The sequence below is a fragment of the Drosophila obscura genome, unplaced genomic scaffold, assembly GCF_018151105.1.
Source record: "Drosophila obscura isolate BZ-5 IFL unplaced genomic scaffold, ASM1815110v1 contig_179, whole genome shotgun sequence".
Lineage (NCBI taxonomy): Eukaryota > Metazoa > Arthropoda > Insecta > Diptera > Drosophilidae > Drosophila > Drosophila obscura.
In genome coordinates this window covers 996,332-1,012,743 of record NW_024542766.1, presented here as the reverse complement: position 1 = coordinate 1,012,743, position 16,412 = coordinate 996,332, and the positions used below count along the sequence as shown (strand labels likewise).

The following is a 16,412-nucleotide window of genomic DNA, read 5'->3' as shown; positions in this document are numbered from 1 at the left end:
CTAAGCAGAACCACAAACAGCAGAATCAACATCGTCGGTTTTTAGAACGACCACAATGTCACGATAATCATCAATCTCTGAACAATGCAACTCTCTTTCGATAATGTCAACGTCAATTGACCATGGCCATCCATGCGCCAACTTCAGCGAAAATCCAAGAATCTGTATTCGCAAGCAGAGCTCTAACATATCCAATGAATCGAGTCCAAGTGCTACAATGAACGGCAGCTAAATCCAAAGGAGAACTATCTTCGCCTCTATCCCGAAACGACTGAGCGCAGAGTTCAAAATTCTGGTCGCTTTTTAGGTCAGTTCCACGACAGCTATCGAATGGCCGCTCCCGAAATCGTACATCTGGTCAAGTGAATTCCGGGAGTTGTGCTGCAATCCGATCGGACTTAGCAACAACCAAACAAGCAATCAATAATCGTTGAATAATCTTTGTTACACGGGGATGGGGGTTGCTTAAACTCGAAACCCAATCTGGTTAGAAAATCGCCATAAATATCAACATATTGTGAGTCAACGAACTGCCTGATAAATTCATTGTATAAGTACTTTAAATCCATCGAATAAATTATTATGAGTAACGACACGATAGCGGAAGATGTACGAATTGACGTCAATGGAATCGGAAGATATAGAAATGGAATGAACCTTAACTAAAGCCATAACTATGTAAACTGAATATACGATCAAATGTTTGCAAAGAAAACCATTAAAACGAAAGTTAAAATTAAAAAAAAAAAACCCACGCAGATAACAATTATTTATAAACCTTTAAAAAATGTTTATTCACGATAAGTTTTTGTTTAATTGCAACTTTCTAGTTACCACATCAGTGATCAGTGATCTGTGGCTATTAAATATTTTTGTATAAAAGAACCAAAAAAAATATTGAACAAACCGAATGGCCTATGCAATTAGTGTGCTGCCTGAAGCAGCCGAAGCACTTGGAATCAGCTTACTATAGGACTAAGCATTAACTACTAAATAAGTTATCCACGAAACCAAAAACGAGCAATGGCAAATGTCTCAAAAGGTGAAGAGTTCAAAGAAAATTAAATTCGTTTTACTCTGATAAATAACGTGTGGAAATCTAAACGAAGACATCATTTGCATCTCTATGTGTTGGTAATCCCTCAATAATCATCGGGTTCGGCAGCATCCTCAAAGAATCGGGCAGCCTGTAACTGTTTGCGGATGGCTCCCACCTGAGTAAGGATTTTGGGCGATGAGGTGGAAACGGTGAACTTTTGCACGGCAGGCACCTGCAGAATACAAATAAGAATTTTCCTTTTCCTTCCCAAACTATTCGATAGCTGAAATATTAAGAAACATACCTCCCAACGCTTTTTGAGACTGTCGATGCTCCGCTGGCCGGGATTCATGGGCTGTGTGGCGCCCGTCTCCTTGCGCGTCATTTTGGGCATTTCACGCAGCAGCGGCATCGAGAGATTATGACCCGGAGCCTCCCTCAGGACCACATCCCGTCTGGCCAAAGATTGCGGCGTCGTTTGAGTTCCACGATGACGGGACTCACTCTTGCTGCGGTGCAGCTGCAGCTGGTCCTGCTTCATGAGCTTCTTTTGCTGCTTGGAAGCCAGATCTCCGTAGTTCTGGAGATAGCGCGATAAGCGCTGATCCGTTTGCCTTCGCACACGCTCCATGGCCTCCTCGTCAGCGCTGTCCAGCTCAAGGCTTGCGTTGGCACTCCCCGAAAATGTGGGCAGCTCCTCCACAAAGGATGGCTTGACAGGCGTCGGCTTGTAGTCGGAATGGAACACAGAGTTGCGTGCAATGTTGACGGAGTAGGGAGGCGACCCGTCGGATGGCATAAGGTTGCTGGCCGTTGACTCCTTGGCTGCTGGCACTGCAAAATTCAATTCCAGCACTCGAAAGGCATTGTCCGAATGTGGCTCTCTGTCAGCCTCCGTCTCATTGACATGCGTGCGTTCGGTGTTCCGGCCACAGGCGACCTCCTCGAGGCAAAACGAACACAAATTGCGGCGACAGTTCATGCAGACATTCCGCTCTCGCTGGCACGCTCGACACACATCGCTCTTGGCCAGGCACTGGCTGCACATGGCGTACAGGCGCTCGCACTTGTGGCAGACCAGCGCATAGCTGCTCTCACAGTTGTGCAGGGGGTCGTCCTCTGGATCCTGCTCGTCCATTCCATTCCCGTTTTGCTCCTGCGTCTGCTTCTCGTTGCCGTTTTCCGTCTGCTTCAGTTTGACTGCCAGCTTTCGCTGGCAACGCAAACAGCAGCTCTCGTAGCTCTTCAGGGGCTCATCGCATAGCGGGCATATCTTCTCGCACAGATGGAAGCACTCTCTTTCGATCTTGGCCATTTGCGGCAGCTCAAAGTCCAGCTCAACGGCCGGCGGCAGCGGCTGGCCACGTCTGTATTCGTGGTGTGCAGAGTTACTAAAGTATTTATACACCTTGTTGGCGGTTGCTTCGGTGCTAATATTACTGGTGCTGTTGTGAATGTTTTTACTCCGATGCGATCTTGGCGTTTCGGCCAGGTTGTTGCTCTCCTTGACCAGCAGCAGCTGTGCGTCCTGCTCCAGCTTGGCCAGCAACTGGTCTCGCATCAAGCGGTTGTGTTCCGAGTCGATGCGAGCCTGACAGCACAATAAGGGAAATAAATATAGAGCGGATTAGTCGAGTAAATTTCAATTAACGGCCCACTGCCAACTGCCACTGGATGCGATAACACTCGGGGCTAACTCAAATCAAATGCTCCAATATCAATTACAATTTACTTTGGCTGTCGAACGGTGTTTGTATCACGAGGACTTAGATCATAAATCTAATGGTAATACCAATCAAGGGCTATTAAGTTTAATCGGATATTAGGAAACGCCATCAAAATCTAACTGTATAAATACATTCAAGGTTCCATATTCCCTTGGCTTCCCCTCCCCCAGCCCAGCCCAAAAGGTATATTAATAGTTCCTGGTTCACTAAATGAATAGCAGCCCAGAAGAACTGGAGAATTTTTGGGATAAACAGGCACGCCAATTGGGCATGGGTACGATTTATACTAATCGAACGAGTGACCCCATATAAATAGTGGGCCATAAGGCGCTTAGATTGTAAAATATAGTGGAAATCCACTGCTGACCCAAATAAATATGCAACAGGCAGCGGTATTGAGCTGTGATTAACCCCATAATATGAGTAATGACTCATAGAATATCTGTAGACATAAGTAAACAATTTAAACCATCGAAATTGTATACAAAACGCACATTTGAAGGCTTATCTGTAGACTTATTTAGTGGAAATTCTTCCTCCAGTGAAAGTAGCTCAAGTGAAAAGCTTGAATTCGCCTTAAAGCCGGTCCAAGAGGCTCGGAGAAAAATCCCCAAATCCCCCTATGGTCGAAAGGTGATCATGATTGTATGATCACCAATCCTGTGCTCCACTATCTACTTGTGTCCTATAGCCAGACGCTATAAGTTTAATTTAAGGCATGAAAGGGCAGCTTGGTCTTACGATTAACAGCATGAGCATGAGCTATTATCCAATATTGGGTTTCTTCAAGCAAATAATGTAAATTTCAAATTTGATTTTACCTTTTCAATACGCAGACGCTCCTTTTCCAATTGCTCCTCTAGCTGTATGGTTTTCAGTTGTGTCTCCAGACGCCTAAGCAGATAAATACATTTAACATTTCTGATTCACAAAGGGATCCATACAATCCATACAAAAACCTACCTGGTCAATGCCTCCTCCTGTCGACGCTCCTTCTCCCTGAGCAGCTCGATGGAGCGGCGCTTCTCCTCAATCTGTAGCATAAGATCGCGTTGATAATCCTTTTTGCGGGCCGTCTCCAGCTCGGCGCTACGCAGATTACGCTCCATAATCCCGTCGCCCGTTACAATATTCGACAGCTCCACGTGGCCCAGATCCTGCAGCAGCTTGTTACGTGTGGTGGTCGAACGGACTTTGGGCGGCACATAATTCGGGTTACTATTTACAATTAACTCTAAGTCAGTCTTGTCCGTGGTGCTGTGATTCGAGGTGCTTGTGCTGGATTCGCTGGAACGCGCTTGGGTGGAAGCCAAAGCAGGAGCTGGACCTGAAGCTGGAGCTGGAGCTGGAGCAGGAGGCGGTTGCGATGGCTTCCTCACTTGTCCCGGTCGCTGATGCTTTGTGACCGGCGGATGAAGCATCTGCAATGGTACAAACATTAGTCGCGAGCTCGTAAAATTCACACTGATTACCATAACGAGGCATTCCGCACACAATCGGATATATTTTCACGGCAATCTCTCACCTGGTGCTTGAGAAAGTTCTGCTGGTTCTCGCGCTGTCGCTCACGCAAATAAGTTTGCCGTTTCTGATTTTCATTGTTAAAGCCGGGGAAATACGAATAAAATGTGTCCGTAACCCATTGCTCCATATCATCCTGCGCGGGAAAGAGAAAAAAACAACTAATGTGAGTGGGCGGCCTACAAATATATATGTATGTATATCCATATTTATTATATATGTATGTAGTTTTTGTCGCGCGCTTTCTTTTCTTAATTTTCTAGGTTTTTTTTTCGGCACCACTAACCACCAGCAAGAAGCTTGTGTACATTTTCGTATGGCCGATAAGGCCAGCAAAGCCAGCAAATTATTCTAGCTCCGTTTTCCCTCTGTTTTTGGGGTCAGCAACACTTTCAGCAGGAGCAGGAGCCGGAGCTGCTCTAGCGAACACTCCACAATGCCTACTGCCATTTTGCACATAATTTTTATGCCGTAAACGTCGCAAATCGCGTGCACCGATGGCATCAACAAAATTATATACAATCCGGACACCATAGTCAATAGCCGGGTATTCGAATGGAAATATTCCCAGTAAAACTGAAGAGAGAAATTCAAATAAATAAAGTCTTGATCAATAATTCGTGTGCCCATCAAAAGGTTGCGTCAACAATTTACCATGAGATAAATTAAAGTACCAAATTACATTATTAGTATTATTCCCATTATTTCTAAATAACATGTAAGTATACCCTAGCACCTCGGTTCCGCGTTGTAAAAATAAACATAAACCAGACGAAGGGTTCGTTCGTAGCACGACTAAAGGCGCTCTCCGTGCTCGGCTGAGAGTAGCTCAGCCAATGGCACTTTATCAACCAGGCCCAGCTGTTTCAGCCTGCTCTGGCTCTTGTAGGCTCCACTTCTACTTATTGGCTGCATGCAGTGCGCTTCACTCTCTATTAGCCAGCATGATGGCCACTTAATTAAAGCTCCTTTTAACGTGTTCATCATTTGAGTGGCCGGAGAGAAGAGCCAAGCATAATTAAGAGCCATTTGCAAATAAGAGGGATATTCAGAGTGGCACATTTACGGCCCTAGCTGGGGAACCAACATACATACATAATAAAATACTTTAATTCAGGTCAAGGAAACTATCAAAATGAAGACTTGAAATCCCAAAGGGGTGGAACGGGTGGCGTGGCTCGTCTAGAGCTATTTCGGGTCACGCAGTTCATCTCAGGTGGGGCAAAAATGGTGGCAAGTCTGGAGTTGGTTCTGCTTACGCAGTCGATCCAAGGAGCTGACTACAGTGGGGTGCACAGAACACTCACTTGAGACGCTCACTCACTTTCAAATTATATTTTACATGTAATTAAGATTTTCCCCTTAGAAATACCGATTGTGGATTCTCATAAGAACCTTTCACACATCGATGTACTCCACAGTACTCCCTTCAATGGGTCTGTTTACTACGCCCATTCATTGGGTACGGTTGCGTGCTAGTTCCAAATTGGGTTAACTAAGTGCCAGCTTCTGCCATTTGGGGTACAAAAAGTGCGAAAACTAATGTAAATGCGTGTCGAAGCTGAACTGGAATGGATCCATCTGTCGCCACGCGTAAGTTCAAGGACAGACGATGGAATTTAAATTGAATTTCATCCCTATTTTAAGAGAGTGCACATAGAGTATACATTTTGAATGGTTCATTCGTGATGGTGTGACCTCAAGCTATCCTACACTCGAAATGTAGCTTAATTAAGCCCTGACTGTTCACAACCTTGTCCAGGTCATGACTTTCTTTCACAGTACCATCAGAGTACACACACACACAGTCGTTACTAGAGTCGGGTTTCTCAGTTCAACCGCATTTAATTCAGAAGTTTGTTCAACTGGCCTCTAGCCAAACCCTTGGGGCAAATGAACTTAGCTAAAGGATTCATTTGTGAAGGAGATTTAATACTCATCGGAAAATCTTATTGTAGATCACATTAAAAAGGCATAATCTCGCTGGTTAAATATTAAACTGCGTATTTGGATCAGAAATAACTAATCAAAGTGAAACCTATGATCGAATTAAATTTGCAAGCGTTAAATATACCTACAATATACATATGTAGTTGAAATAACTATTCAGTTCAGCCAAGTCATTCGTTTGAGCTCCTCTCTGAACCGAACTAACGCTTTGTCCCACCTCCAAAATCCATTATCATTACCAATTAATGAGAGGCGCCATAAGGCGGAGCTGACAGTTGGGTGTGTCGTGGTCTACACACGTACTGTACATACATGGATTTCCACACCATGCCCACCTCAACGAGGAAGTGAGTCGGCAGAACAAAAAGCCACTTCGGGCCACCTGGGCACTTTGTCAACAGAATTGCATGACTGGGCTCTCCTAATTTCTAATCAAACTTTAAATCACTCGCCAAAAGGAAAATAAAAGAGCAACATAAAGAATGGGAATGAGGGGACTGGACTGTACGTACCACTGTACAAAATTTCGAGCAGAAAATTACCTGAACATTAAACCTTAAATATAATGGCAAAAAACTATCTTTGGGTAGTCTGCGATATCTATGATTATTTCAAGAGACCACTGGATGCAAATCATGCGATTTCTAATTTTCCGTTTTGGTTTGCCGTACCGTTATTTAGAATATTTTTAGAAAACGTTCAATTTTTCATTGTTTGTTTTGCGTCACTTTGATTTTTGGGTCAACTCGCGGCATGGCCAAATTAAGTCAATTAGAGGGCCCCCCAATTCCATTTGGTTCCGTTCCGTTCGATGGTTTTGATTTGCCCGTAATCCGGGGCAAGCCCCCCTCACCTCACCTCGTGTATGTATACCTCATTTATATATCAAACAAAATATAATGTATGCAAAGCAATTTCAAGTTCAGGCCAAAACAGAAGCAAACGCAACAAACGAGCTTCAAATTACAACTGAGCTGAGAGCGGTGCCAGTAAATTCATTAAACGAATGGCTCGTCCACAGCAGAGCCAGCAGCAGGTAACTGGAGCACGGAAGGGGCGCCAACAGCAGAACCGAACCACCAACAATGGGGCATGCAACATTGATAGCGGAAGGAAACGAGGCCACGCCGAAAACGCAACAAAGCACAGTAAAGTCCAAACAACTAAATGCTGAATAATTAAAATGCCCAACTAATTTCGCCATAATCACAGGCCCCTAAACTTAGAGGGTAGGTAGGATGCGGACCTGGACAGGCAACGACTCGCCAATAACCCAATAAATAATGCATATGGAAATTGAAAAGTGAAAAGGTGGGAGAGCTGGCGGCAAACAACAAGTCCACCAAAGCGCTAAATCTATCAACAAACTGACAGCAATGGCTGCAACGATTTAAAAAATTATACAAATATTCCAGTTGCTTTGTATTTAAATTAATTGCACGTGGAACGATCTCTAGAGAGACATGAACGTAACTTATAGAAATTTTGTAATTTTTTAATCATTCCATGTGCATGCCAAGGAATGATATATTATAGATGCACACGTGCATCTCATGAGAAGATCTTTGGTCAGAGTTAGGGGAGCATTAGCACGGTTTGAAGCGCATGCAGTCCACAAACAGATGGACATGGCCCTTAGAAGACTCACCAAGGTGGGAACACAGAAGGCCAGAGGCTAGAACACTACGAAATCTAATATGCAACTGATACTTGCAAGAAGATTACGAAAGATATTTGGCAGAGCTTCAGTTTTCCGATTTCTTCAAGTGGCTCAACGAGGCGTAGAGAAACGAATTTCGCACATTTATGGCAATCTTCCAGATAATTGGCGATGCGCCAGTGAAGCGCAACACACATTCTGGAGCACATCGTGCTCGTCAAATCCCCAATTGTGGCCTCCCCCTACTCACCGTGCGCCGGATTGGCAAGCGATTCTCACTTAGCGGTCGCCCGCTTTCCAAATTGCGTCGCGACGACACATCTGGCGATTTGTATTGACGGGCGCTTCCGACGAGCAGCTGACGCTGATTCGCAAATTCCTTAGTCGATTTGGATGGGCTGGCATTCCCCTCGGTCGGCGAGTCTGACCCACCCAGGCGCCTCAAGTCCAAGTGAAGTTGTTCGCTTAAGTTTTGGTTGCCCGTTGCTAGGGAAGACGATTCCGACAGGAGTTCATTGGACTCCTTGGCCCTGCGCTGACATTGCATTGGCACGTAGTCGGTGTTTTGCATTAGCAGGGCGGCGGGGCATTTCTGGGCCGCCGCCGCGGAGAGACGCTCACGATCCTTCTGCAATTGCTTGCGCTCCAAGGAAAGAAACTGTTGCAGGTCCATGTCTCCACGCTCCGTAATTCATTGCACACTTTTAATTCACTCAACAAACACTCTCCATATTGAAGTTGGCTACAGTTTTTAGTTCATACTAACTTAATTCATATTAAATGCGCCAAATTGGCTAAACTAGTGATTAGTGTGACCGCGGATTTCTCGATCAAATATACCGCCAGACCCGCCAAATACCGTATACCGATGGACGCGACGACTTATTTCCTCAATTTTAATATTCGGTTTAATATTACTAGCTAGTTGCCCCTCTCAGCCCTAAACAAATAATTTTATCCGATAGATACATCAATTTTCTACAAGATTGGCAAGTTTTCAGAAGTCCTGTTTATTGGAATATTTACATATTAAGGTTCAAACAAAAACAACATAAAACGAATGTGGCGTCGTTTTTGTGGCGCTGCCAGACTCGTGCAATTCTTAGTTGCTGCGGGCTGCCGTACTATGATATTTTGTGATATAAAATTCGTCAATTTTGATATTCAGTTTAATATTACTAGATAGTTGGCCCTCTCAGCCCTAAAAAAATAATTTTATCCAATTCCTAAATAAATTTTGTTGAGGATTGGCTAGTTTTCAGAACTATTTTTAATTGGATTGTTTACATAATAAGGTTCAAACAAAAGCCGCCAAACCAGACCATTAGAAATATACCGGACCAACCAGTTACTTCTGTTACTCTTCACATATATTTTTAACAATAAAAGTCACGGTTACTGTTTTAACAAGTGACTTTGTTCTCCATCCCTGGCTTGAGTAATTTTCAAACGCTTCACAGCACTAAAAACAACTGCTTGATGGCTTGGCGCCAAACTTCAATTCAAACGTCCGACGCCAAGAACTCACATCAGTATCAAACAGATCAGTGCCGTGCCTTTTTGTTGTGAATCAAATTTATATATATTTTGTAAAGTACAACAGCAGGAGCTGTACGAAGCCTAACCATGATGGGAATGATGGGAAATCAGTTCATATTTTCACGGGAGCGCAGCCGCTTCGGGCGGCAGTGCTTGTTCACCGATCGCAACGAGCTGCTGCTGAGCGTGCACCCAAGTGGACGCCTCCGCCTGAAGTACGTGCTGGGAAACCCATGCAACACGAAGACTCAGTTGGCCAAGCAGATGGCCTTGAGCACTGCGCTAACAGAGAACGTGTCCTTGGACCATCACGGCATGTACCACTACGAGGGCGGCTGGAATGTGAAGGAGGTGAATATACTGGACGAAGAGTCCACGCTGCGGTACCGCAAGAAGGTGGAGCGCGACGACGACTGGGGCGTCGAGGTGGGCCACTTGCTGCGGGATTGCATGTCGATGAGCTCACAAAACAACGCCATAAACATATATCAAGACTTCTTCGCTGACCTGGACGAGGACCTGGGCAGTGGCATCAAGATGAAGATCGCGGCCCGCGGCATTAACATCTTCCACGACTTGTGGCTTCCGCAAAGAAAACTGACCATGTGCGATTGGATGCCCAACAACCCCAAACAGTTCTTGGCCACATTTAACAACCGCAAGCGCCCATTGAAGCCGAGCCTGGAACCAATCAACCTGTTACTTGACTTTGGCAACGAGAACGCCTTATATCTATGGGATATCAGAGATCCGACGCGACCGGTTGCCTACTTTGACACCAAGGAGATTGTGTCACTGGCCAAGCTGTGCCCCAAGGACGATACCTTCATGGCTGGAGGCTTGTATTCGGGCAAGGTGTGCCTCTGGAATGTCGCAGAGTTCGGCCCGGCCAAGCAGATGTGTCCGCTGGAGGCGGCTCACAGGGAGGTCACCTCGGCACTGTGCTGGGTGCACTCCAAGTCCAACACGGAGTTCTACTCGGGCTCCCTCGACGGCTCCATTAAATACTGGGACACACGCGACATGATGATGTCCATACAGGATCTGCTGCTCGAACCAAACACGAAGGACATCCAGAAGCGGGCCGATTCGCACGGTGTGACTGTCTTGGAGTTTGAGTACACCATTCCGGTGCGCTACATCATGGGCAGCGATATGGGTTGCATTTTTGTGGGCAATCGCAAGGCCGTGACTCCGTCGGATACAATCCTCGGCCATTTCCAGCTGTTTGCCGGCCCCGTTCGCAGCATCGTGCGCAATCCGTTCTTCGTGAAGAACTTCCTGTGCGTGGCCGACTGGCGATGGCGCATCTGGTCCGAGGAGATCAAGCACTGCCCCAGCACCCTGTACTTCAAGAAGCGGAATCAACTCACCTGTGGCACCTGGAGCACGGGCCGCTGCTCGCTGTTCGTTACCGGCGACGACAAGGGCACTCTGGACTTTTGGGACCTGCTCATGAGCCATCGCACACCCATTCTGTCTGTTAAGTTCAATCAGAGGATTACACACGTGGCTTTTCGCCCAGATGGCCTACTGCTCACCGTGAGCCTGGCTGGCGGTAACACAATGATGCTCCTCGTCGAGGATGCCATGAGGACGGCCACCGGAAAGGAAAAGGCTCTCATGGCAGCGGTTAATTATGCTGAAAATTTTCCTATTTCCCCTTCTCATTGTCTGTCCACAGCTTTTCGAGCGGGAGATCTTACGCGGCAAGCTTCTGGAACAGCGCGAGGAGGAAATGAAGCTGAAGAAGCGGACCAGCAAACTGTTGGTGGAGGAGGAAATTCGATCTAAAGAGAATGCCCCCAAGCCCATTATAAAGTTTGATATTAATAGTCCCGAGCTATTCGTCAAACTCATTGAAGAAGACCAAGAGTTTAGCAAATCCCTGTTGGAATTCAACGAATCAATTGACCTCGTCGCTATTAAGCGCTCCAAAAGAGTTTTTCCCATTGAGCGCACAGTCTTTGAGCTGGAACCGGATTCTCAAGACCCCGACCCAGCCACTGAATAGTTATTTTTTGTTTTGATCTTGTCTTGTCATTTTTAAATATGTGCTATAGTTTATGTGTCTGTATACTTTTGCATCTTTATACCTTGCAAAATAATTTTGCATGAAGTTTAATGGCGGAGTTTATTTTGTATTATTTGCGGCCATTTTGTAAAAATAGTGGTGAGGGGAAATGTGAACCACTTTTAACAGGGAATTGTGAGCCTCTCGGTTTGTGACATATAACAAGGTAACTTTTATTGTTTGATATTTCTTAATTATTGTTTATGCAAAATGTTGAGAAATTAGCCACTGCAACGTCTACGATCGCGAATTACATTTGAAATTGACCGCCACCTATTGGATTTGCAAGCAGTGTATTTCAGATTGATTTTCTATATTTTATAATTTTCTTCTTATTGATTAACAACTATTTTTCCATTCAGAAATATAAATAAACCTTTCGTAAATAATATTTAGATCTCACTCGATGCCACTTAATAGAATATATTAGATTTAAAATTTAAGGGTATATTAAAGAACACACATAGGGTATCGAAGCTTCCATACGCAGGTTTTTTCAATTTGCGAAATTTCCGCTGTATGTGTGTGTGTGTTCGGCAAACCAGAATTGGCTTGCGCTTGTAGCATCCGAACGGAGCTACTGACCCTCCAACTCCAATTATTATTACACCAGCCAGCAAACGATATTTTTAGTTGTAATTTTTGATTTTCGGAGAATTGGTCAAACAATTTTAGCTTATCCGCTTACCCGTAGATACCTAAAACGACGCCTAATTAATGTACCTATAAAAGAAAAATATGAATGCCCAAAAAATATTTTTTTTCGACCTTTTCTGAGTTTATAAATTCAACATTTCGTTAAAAATAACCGCGCCATTTTTAATTTGAAAGTTAATTGTTCCCAGACAGTAAGTCGAAGCTAAAGATTGAGGTTTAGGTAAAACAAAAATAAACCATAATAAAACAAAAATTCATTAAAATTTTAATTTTGTTGCCTAGTGTTATTACATCTGGCAGCTCATGCGTGGGATATCTCTTCTTCTACACACACACTCTGTTTTTGTTGTTCGCCTATACATATATGTACAGCTGCTCACGCATACATCGATGCGTTCCGTTTTTGCATTGGGACCGTCGCGTGGCGTGATTTCAATTCCCTTTTGGCTCGACTTCTTTTCGCGGAGTTGAGTCAGTCGCAAATTTTAGTTGAGACGAACCGCACGCGAATTCGAATGAATTCCGCCCCCGGTACATGCTGCCCCGCAACATTTGATAACGGATGTAAACCTGGAGTTATTAATGAGTCCCGTCCCCCCCTAGTAATAGAGGTGATAGTTTTTTTATACCCGCACCCAAAAAAGAGTTAAGGGTTATATTAGATTTGTGGTAAAAGTGGATGTGTGTAACACAGAGAAGGAAACGTTTCCGACCCCATAACGTATATATATTCTTGATCAGCATCAATAGTCGAGTCGATATACCCATGTCTGTCTGTCCGTCTGTCGTGTCGTCGTGTATTGGGGATAATTCGTTGCTGTATATCACACTGTGTTCTTTTTCCGCAAATCCCCTCCTGATCCAATCATTATTGATATCATTCATAGTGTTTTTTATACAGATGACTTGGACAGCTTCATAGTCCAGATTAATTATAAGGAAAACTGTTGTGTTTATGTATTTTAATGATTGCACGTACCTTGTTGTCTCGTTTGATCGTAGTAAACGTAATTTTTTTTTCTTTTTTAGTTGCATGTATCTGTGTTTTTTTTCTTTCTATATAAATCCATTAATCTATATTCTACTTGCCAATAATAGTTAGATGATTGCGGTGCCTTAATGTTTGCCATATGTTGGAACTGAGTGTTTGTTTACATTTGTAAATGCCACTCTTCTTCTTGCCAGTCCATGTTCCAGCTTCTCCAATACAAATCACATTTGCAAATGCACGCACATCCCCCACCCTCTCTCCATAACTCTTACCTTTTTCCTTTTCCTTGTAGTTAGTTTCTGTTGTATCATAGTAGTTTTGTTGTATTTTAATTTGTTCTGTGTGCTTTTTTCCTTCTTCCAGCTGCACAAGTTTCTTCCATGGTCCAATTCTCTGCCTGCCTAGGAATATGTGCTTATTCAAAAAGAGTGTCCTCAGTGTGGGTATATCCATTTTGTCCTGTTGTCTTCGACTGATTTACTGAACTATTTCAGTCCACTATATATACAACAAAATCTAGGTAGAATCCGCCTATTTTGGAGATTCCACAAAAAACCCCGAACCCCTCATATAATAGTATATGTATATAATTGTAGTTGACTTTTGTCCGTTGGATATATGTATTTAATCAAGTTCCAATCTGTTTATTAGCGCACAAAAAATACTGACATAATTTTTATTCATTCCATACGCGTTCCCGTAAGATACATTTGATTTGTATGGAAAAAATTTCATCAACATGGGGAATTGAATAGGCAGCATTGTTGTGCTACTTTGGCACGAAATTCTGAATACCTTAAGAAAATTGATATTATGGACTTTCGATATTGTTTGTAATTTCAGGCTCCAATTAATGCAGAAAGATATTAACGAAACTTTGCAGCTTATGGGTATCAATTAGAGGTTTACGCCGACTGTGTTAGCTTCGGCGGCGGCGTAGAGGCCAAAAAATATCGGCGGCGGCGGCTTAGCCGACGAACTAGTCGGCGGCGGCGGCGTAAGCAATAAATAAATAACACTTTTCTTTTTTAACTTAAAAAAATATCACTTCATGTGTTTATTAAGTATTCAAAAAAATTAAAATTACAACAAATTAACAGTAGTCCTTCATGGACTTTCCTTACTAATATAAAAATTTAAGTCTTCATTTATATTTGACATATGAATTGAGATCTAAATTTCTTTTTGCAAAGTTAAAAAAAAATAATAAATTAAGATAAGTTTTCTTTGCAAACAATTTTATTAACGTTGTGAGGACTGAGCTGCGACCGTTTATGTGTTATTGTTAGACCTGCTATAGAAAAGACTCGCTCACTGGGTGTGCTTGTTGCTGGAATACACAGAACTTTTCTTGCAAGCATAGATAATAAGGGCATTGCAGATGCCTTTTCCCTCCAGAAACTTAAAACGTCTTGGCATGAAGACAAACTTAAAAGTAGATGGCATTCAGCTTCCAAATTGCTATTTTTGGTATTTGTAGAATGTCGCTGAGCAAGCTTTAATATTTTGCTTACAGATGGAGATTCACTTAAACTATCCTGCTGATCGCTAGCTTGTTGTACATCGCCAATCAGCTCTTTAAACATTTTTAGCAAAAAATCAGATTTTGTTAAATTTTGGTCTTTACAGTACTCTAACACACAATCTAGTGAGCTAAATCGCGGATCTAGTAAGGATGCGCAGACTAGAATATCTGATATTGGGAATCTCGAATCCAATTTACTCTTTATATTATTTTTCATTTCAAACAAAGAAAGCGGTTCATTGCTCTCAGCTTCACCCAAAATTGAGACGATCTCTGTTCTGATAACTAACGCAAGGCTTATGGATGAATACAAATCTCCAGACAGAATATTTACTGCGTCTTTAAATTTTTGCAAGAAGTCACGAAGCTTATATAAAAGCTGTACTTCAGTCTCTAATAGTATCAAATCAATCTTGTTGCTGCTAGTGAGCAATTTATTTATTGCAGCTCTTTGGCACCCAAGACTGTGAAGCATGGCTAAAACGCTGTGCCACCTAGTTGGGACCGAGTTTTTAAGAGAAACATTCCTCTTGTCCACCAAACTACTTCGCAAGTCATTAGTGTTGTTAATGTTTTTATAAGTTTGCAAGGGAACATCATCCAACGGTCCAAAATCATCATCGTAGTCAACCCATTCAGTGTCTTCGGATGCAAGCAGCTCTTCTAAATTGTCGATATTTGACAAAACTTCATTTTGAAGTGCGTCAGCTTGACATCTTAAAACATGTGTCTTAAATCGTAAAGCTCTCACAATACTTTTGCACTTCACAATTAAGTTTTTAATTTCCGACACGGAATTGTAGCCATCTACATTTAGCAAATTGTGTAGTCCATGTCCAAGGCAGAAATGGTTGTTTAAACACCCCAAATTAATAGCTTTTTTGATATTGCTACCTTGGTCGGTTACGACGAAATTAGATTCCATTTGCAAATTATAAATTTGAGTTACATCTTGAAGCTCTGTTAAAATATTACTTGCGGAGTGAGATTTTGACAAGTATTTTGTTTCCAGCGTGAAATGCTTCATACCAAAATTCGGTGACAGATAATGGAATGTAAATGTGATATAACTTCTTCTTCTATAATTGTCCGTCCACAAATCAAAGGTTAAGGCAAAGTGTTTTTGTCCAGATACTATCCGTATAACTGCTTTTAAAACGCATTCATACACATCGTCTAGTGCAGTTGTTGAAAGTGTTTTGTAATGTGGAATATCATCAGCAGTTACCACAACTTTATATTTGGTTAAGAAATCTTTAATTCCATTGTGGCTAATTGTATGAAATGGGAGCAGATCTCTAGCCATCCACAAAGCTAGCTCTCGTCCCAGCGCCCATTTACTATCTCTTAGAGACCTTATTGGCGTGGATTTGTTGAAAAAATTTGATATCGTTCCACCTGTAGCTAATGAAGTGCTAGAATCGATATCGCGAACATTGTGTTCGTTTTTAAGGTGACGAGTTAAGTTCCCTGTTGAGCAGTTCTTGGAATACGACTGAATTTTAGCACTGAAAAAATTGTCAAACACTTATATTGAACTTAAAAAAGTGAAATTAATTATTACCATGACAATATTATTGTTTCGTCGTTCTTTTTCTGCTCATCCAAACATAATTTACAAAAAACCTTGTCCTCTTCAATGCATTTGCTTTCGGTTGTCGTTGTCACTTGCAAGATGCCAAAAAGCTCCCATACTACAGCTGTTCTAGAGATGGAACAGGCAGATGGG

At 42.7% G+C, this 16,412-nt stretch overlaps 3 protein-coding genes and 1 long non-coding RNA gene across 7 annotated transcripts; 2 read left to right on the top strand and 2 right to left on the bottom strand.

Annotated features, from left to right (window-relative positions):
• Positions 1-774: 774 nt before the first annotated feature.
• Positions 775-8,713, bottom strand: LOC111072516. 3 transcript variants are annotated; one of them, XM_022364438.2, is made up of 6 exons: positions 8,148-8,713; positions 4,292-4,423; positions 3,730-4,187; positions 3,588-3,660; positions 1,344-2,630; positions 775-1,271 (listed from the first exon to the last, which is right to left on the bottom strand). In XM_022364438.2, exons 1-6 carry the CDS (start codon positions 8,568-8,570, stop codon positions 1,143-1,145), a joined length of 2,502 nt encoding a protein of 833 aa, XP_022220130.2. In that variant the 5' UTR covers positions 8,571-8,713; the 3' UTR covers positions 775-1,142. The 3 variants fall into 3 exon arrangements, with proteins under 3 accessions (XP_022220130.2, XP_022220132.1, XP_022220131.1); XM_022364440.2 differs by lacking the exon at positions 8,148-8,713 and adding an exon at positions 7,111-7,174 and having other exon boundaries at positions 776-1,271; XM_022364439.2 differs by lacking the exon at positions 8,148-8,713 and adding an exon at positions 7,096-7,152 and having other exon boundaries at positions 776-1,271.
• A 689-nt stretch (positions 8,714-9,402) lies between these two features.
• Positions 9,403-11,561, top strand: LOC111072525 (dynein intermediate chain 3, ciliary). The gene is made up of 2 exons (XM_022364455.2): positions 9,403-11,068; positions 11,121-11,561. The coding sequence occupies exons 1-2, from the start codon at positions 9,524-9,526 to the stop codon at positions 11,448-11,450; spliced, it is 1,875 nt and encodes a 624-aa protein (XP_022220147.2). The 5' UTR covers positions 9,403-9,523; the 3' UTR covers positions 11,451-11,561.
• Positions 11,562-12,661: 1,100 nt separating this feature from the next.
• LOC111072544 lies at positions 12,662-14,311 on the top strand. Of its 2 annotated transcripts, none has more exons than XR_002607597.2 (3): positions 12,662-12,778; positions 13,522-13,597; positions 14,002-14,311. It is a non-coding gene; the product is annotated as an uncharacterized LOC111072544 (long non-coding RNA). The 2 variants fall into 2 exon arrangements; XR_002607598.1 differs by lacking the exon at positions 14,002-14,311 and adding an exon at positions 13,653-13,816.
• An 11-nt stretch (positions 14,312-14,322) lies between these two features.
• Positions 14,323-16,399, bottom strand: LOC121403939 (zinc finger BED domain-containing protein 4-like). The gene is made up of 2 exons (XM_041592267.1): positions 16,248-16,399; positions 14,323-16,191 (listed from the first exon to the last, which is right to left on the bottom strand). Exon 2 carries the CDS (start codon positions 15,987-15,989, stop codon positions 14,370-14,372), a length of 1,620 nt encoding a protein of 539 aa, XP_041448201.1. The 5' UTR covers positions 15,990-16,191; positions 16,248-16,399; the 3' UTR covers positions 14,323-14,369.
• Between the last annotated feature and the right edge of the window lie 13 nt (positions 16,400-16,412).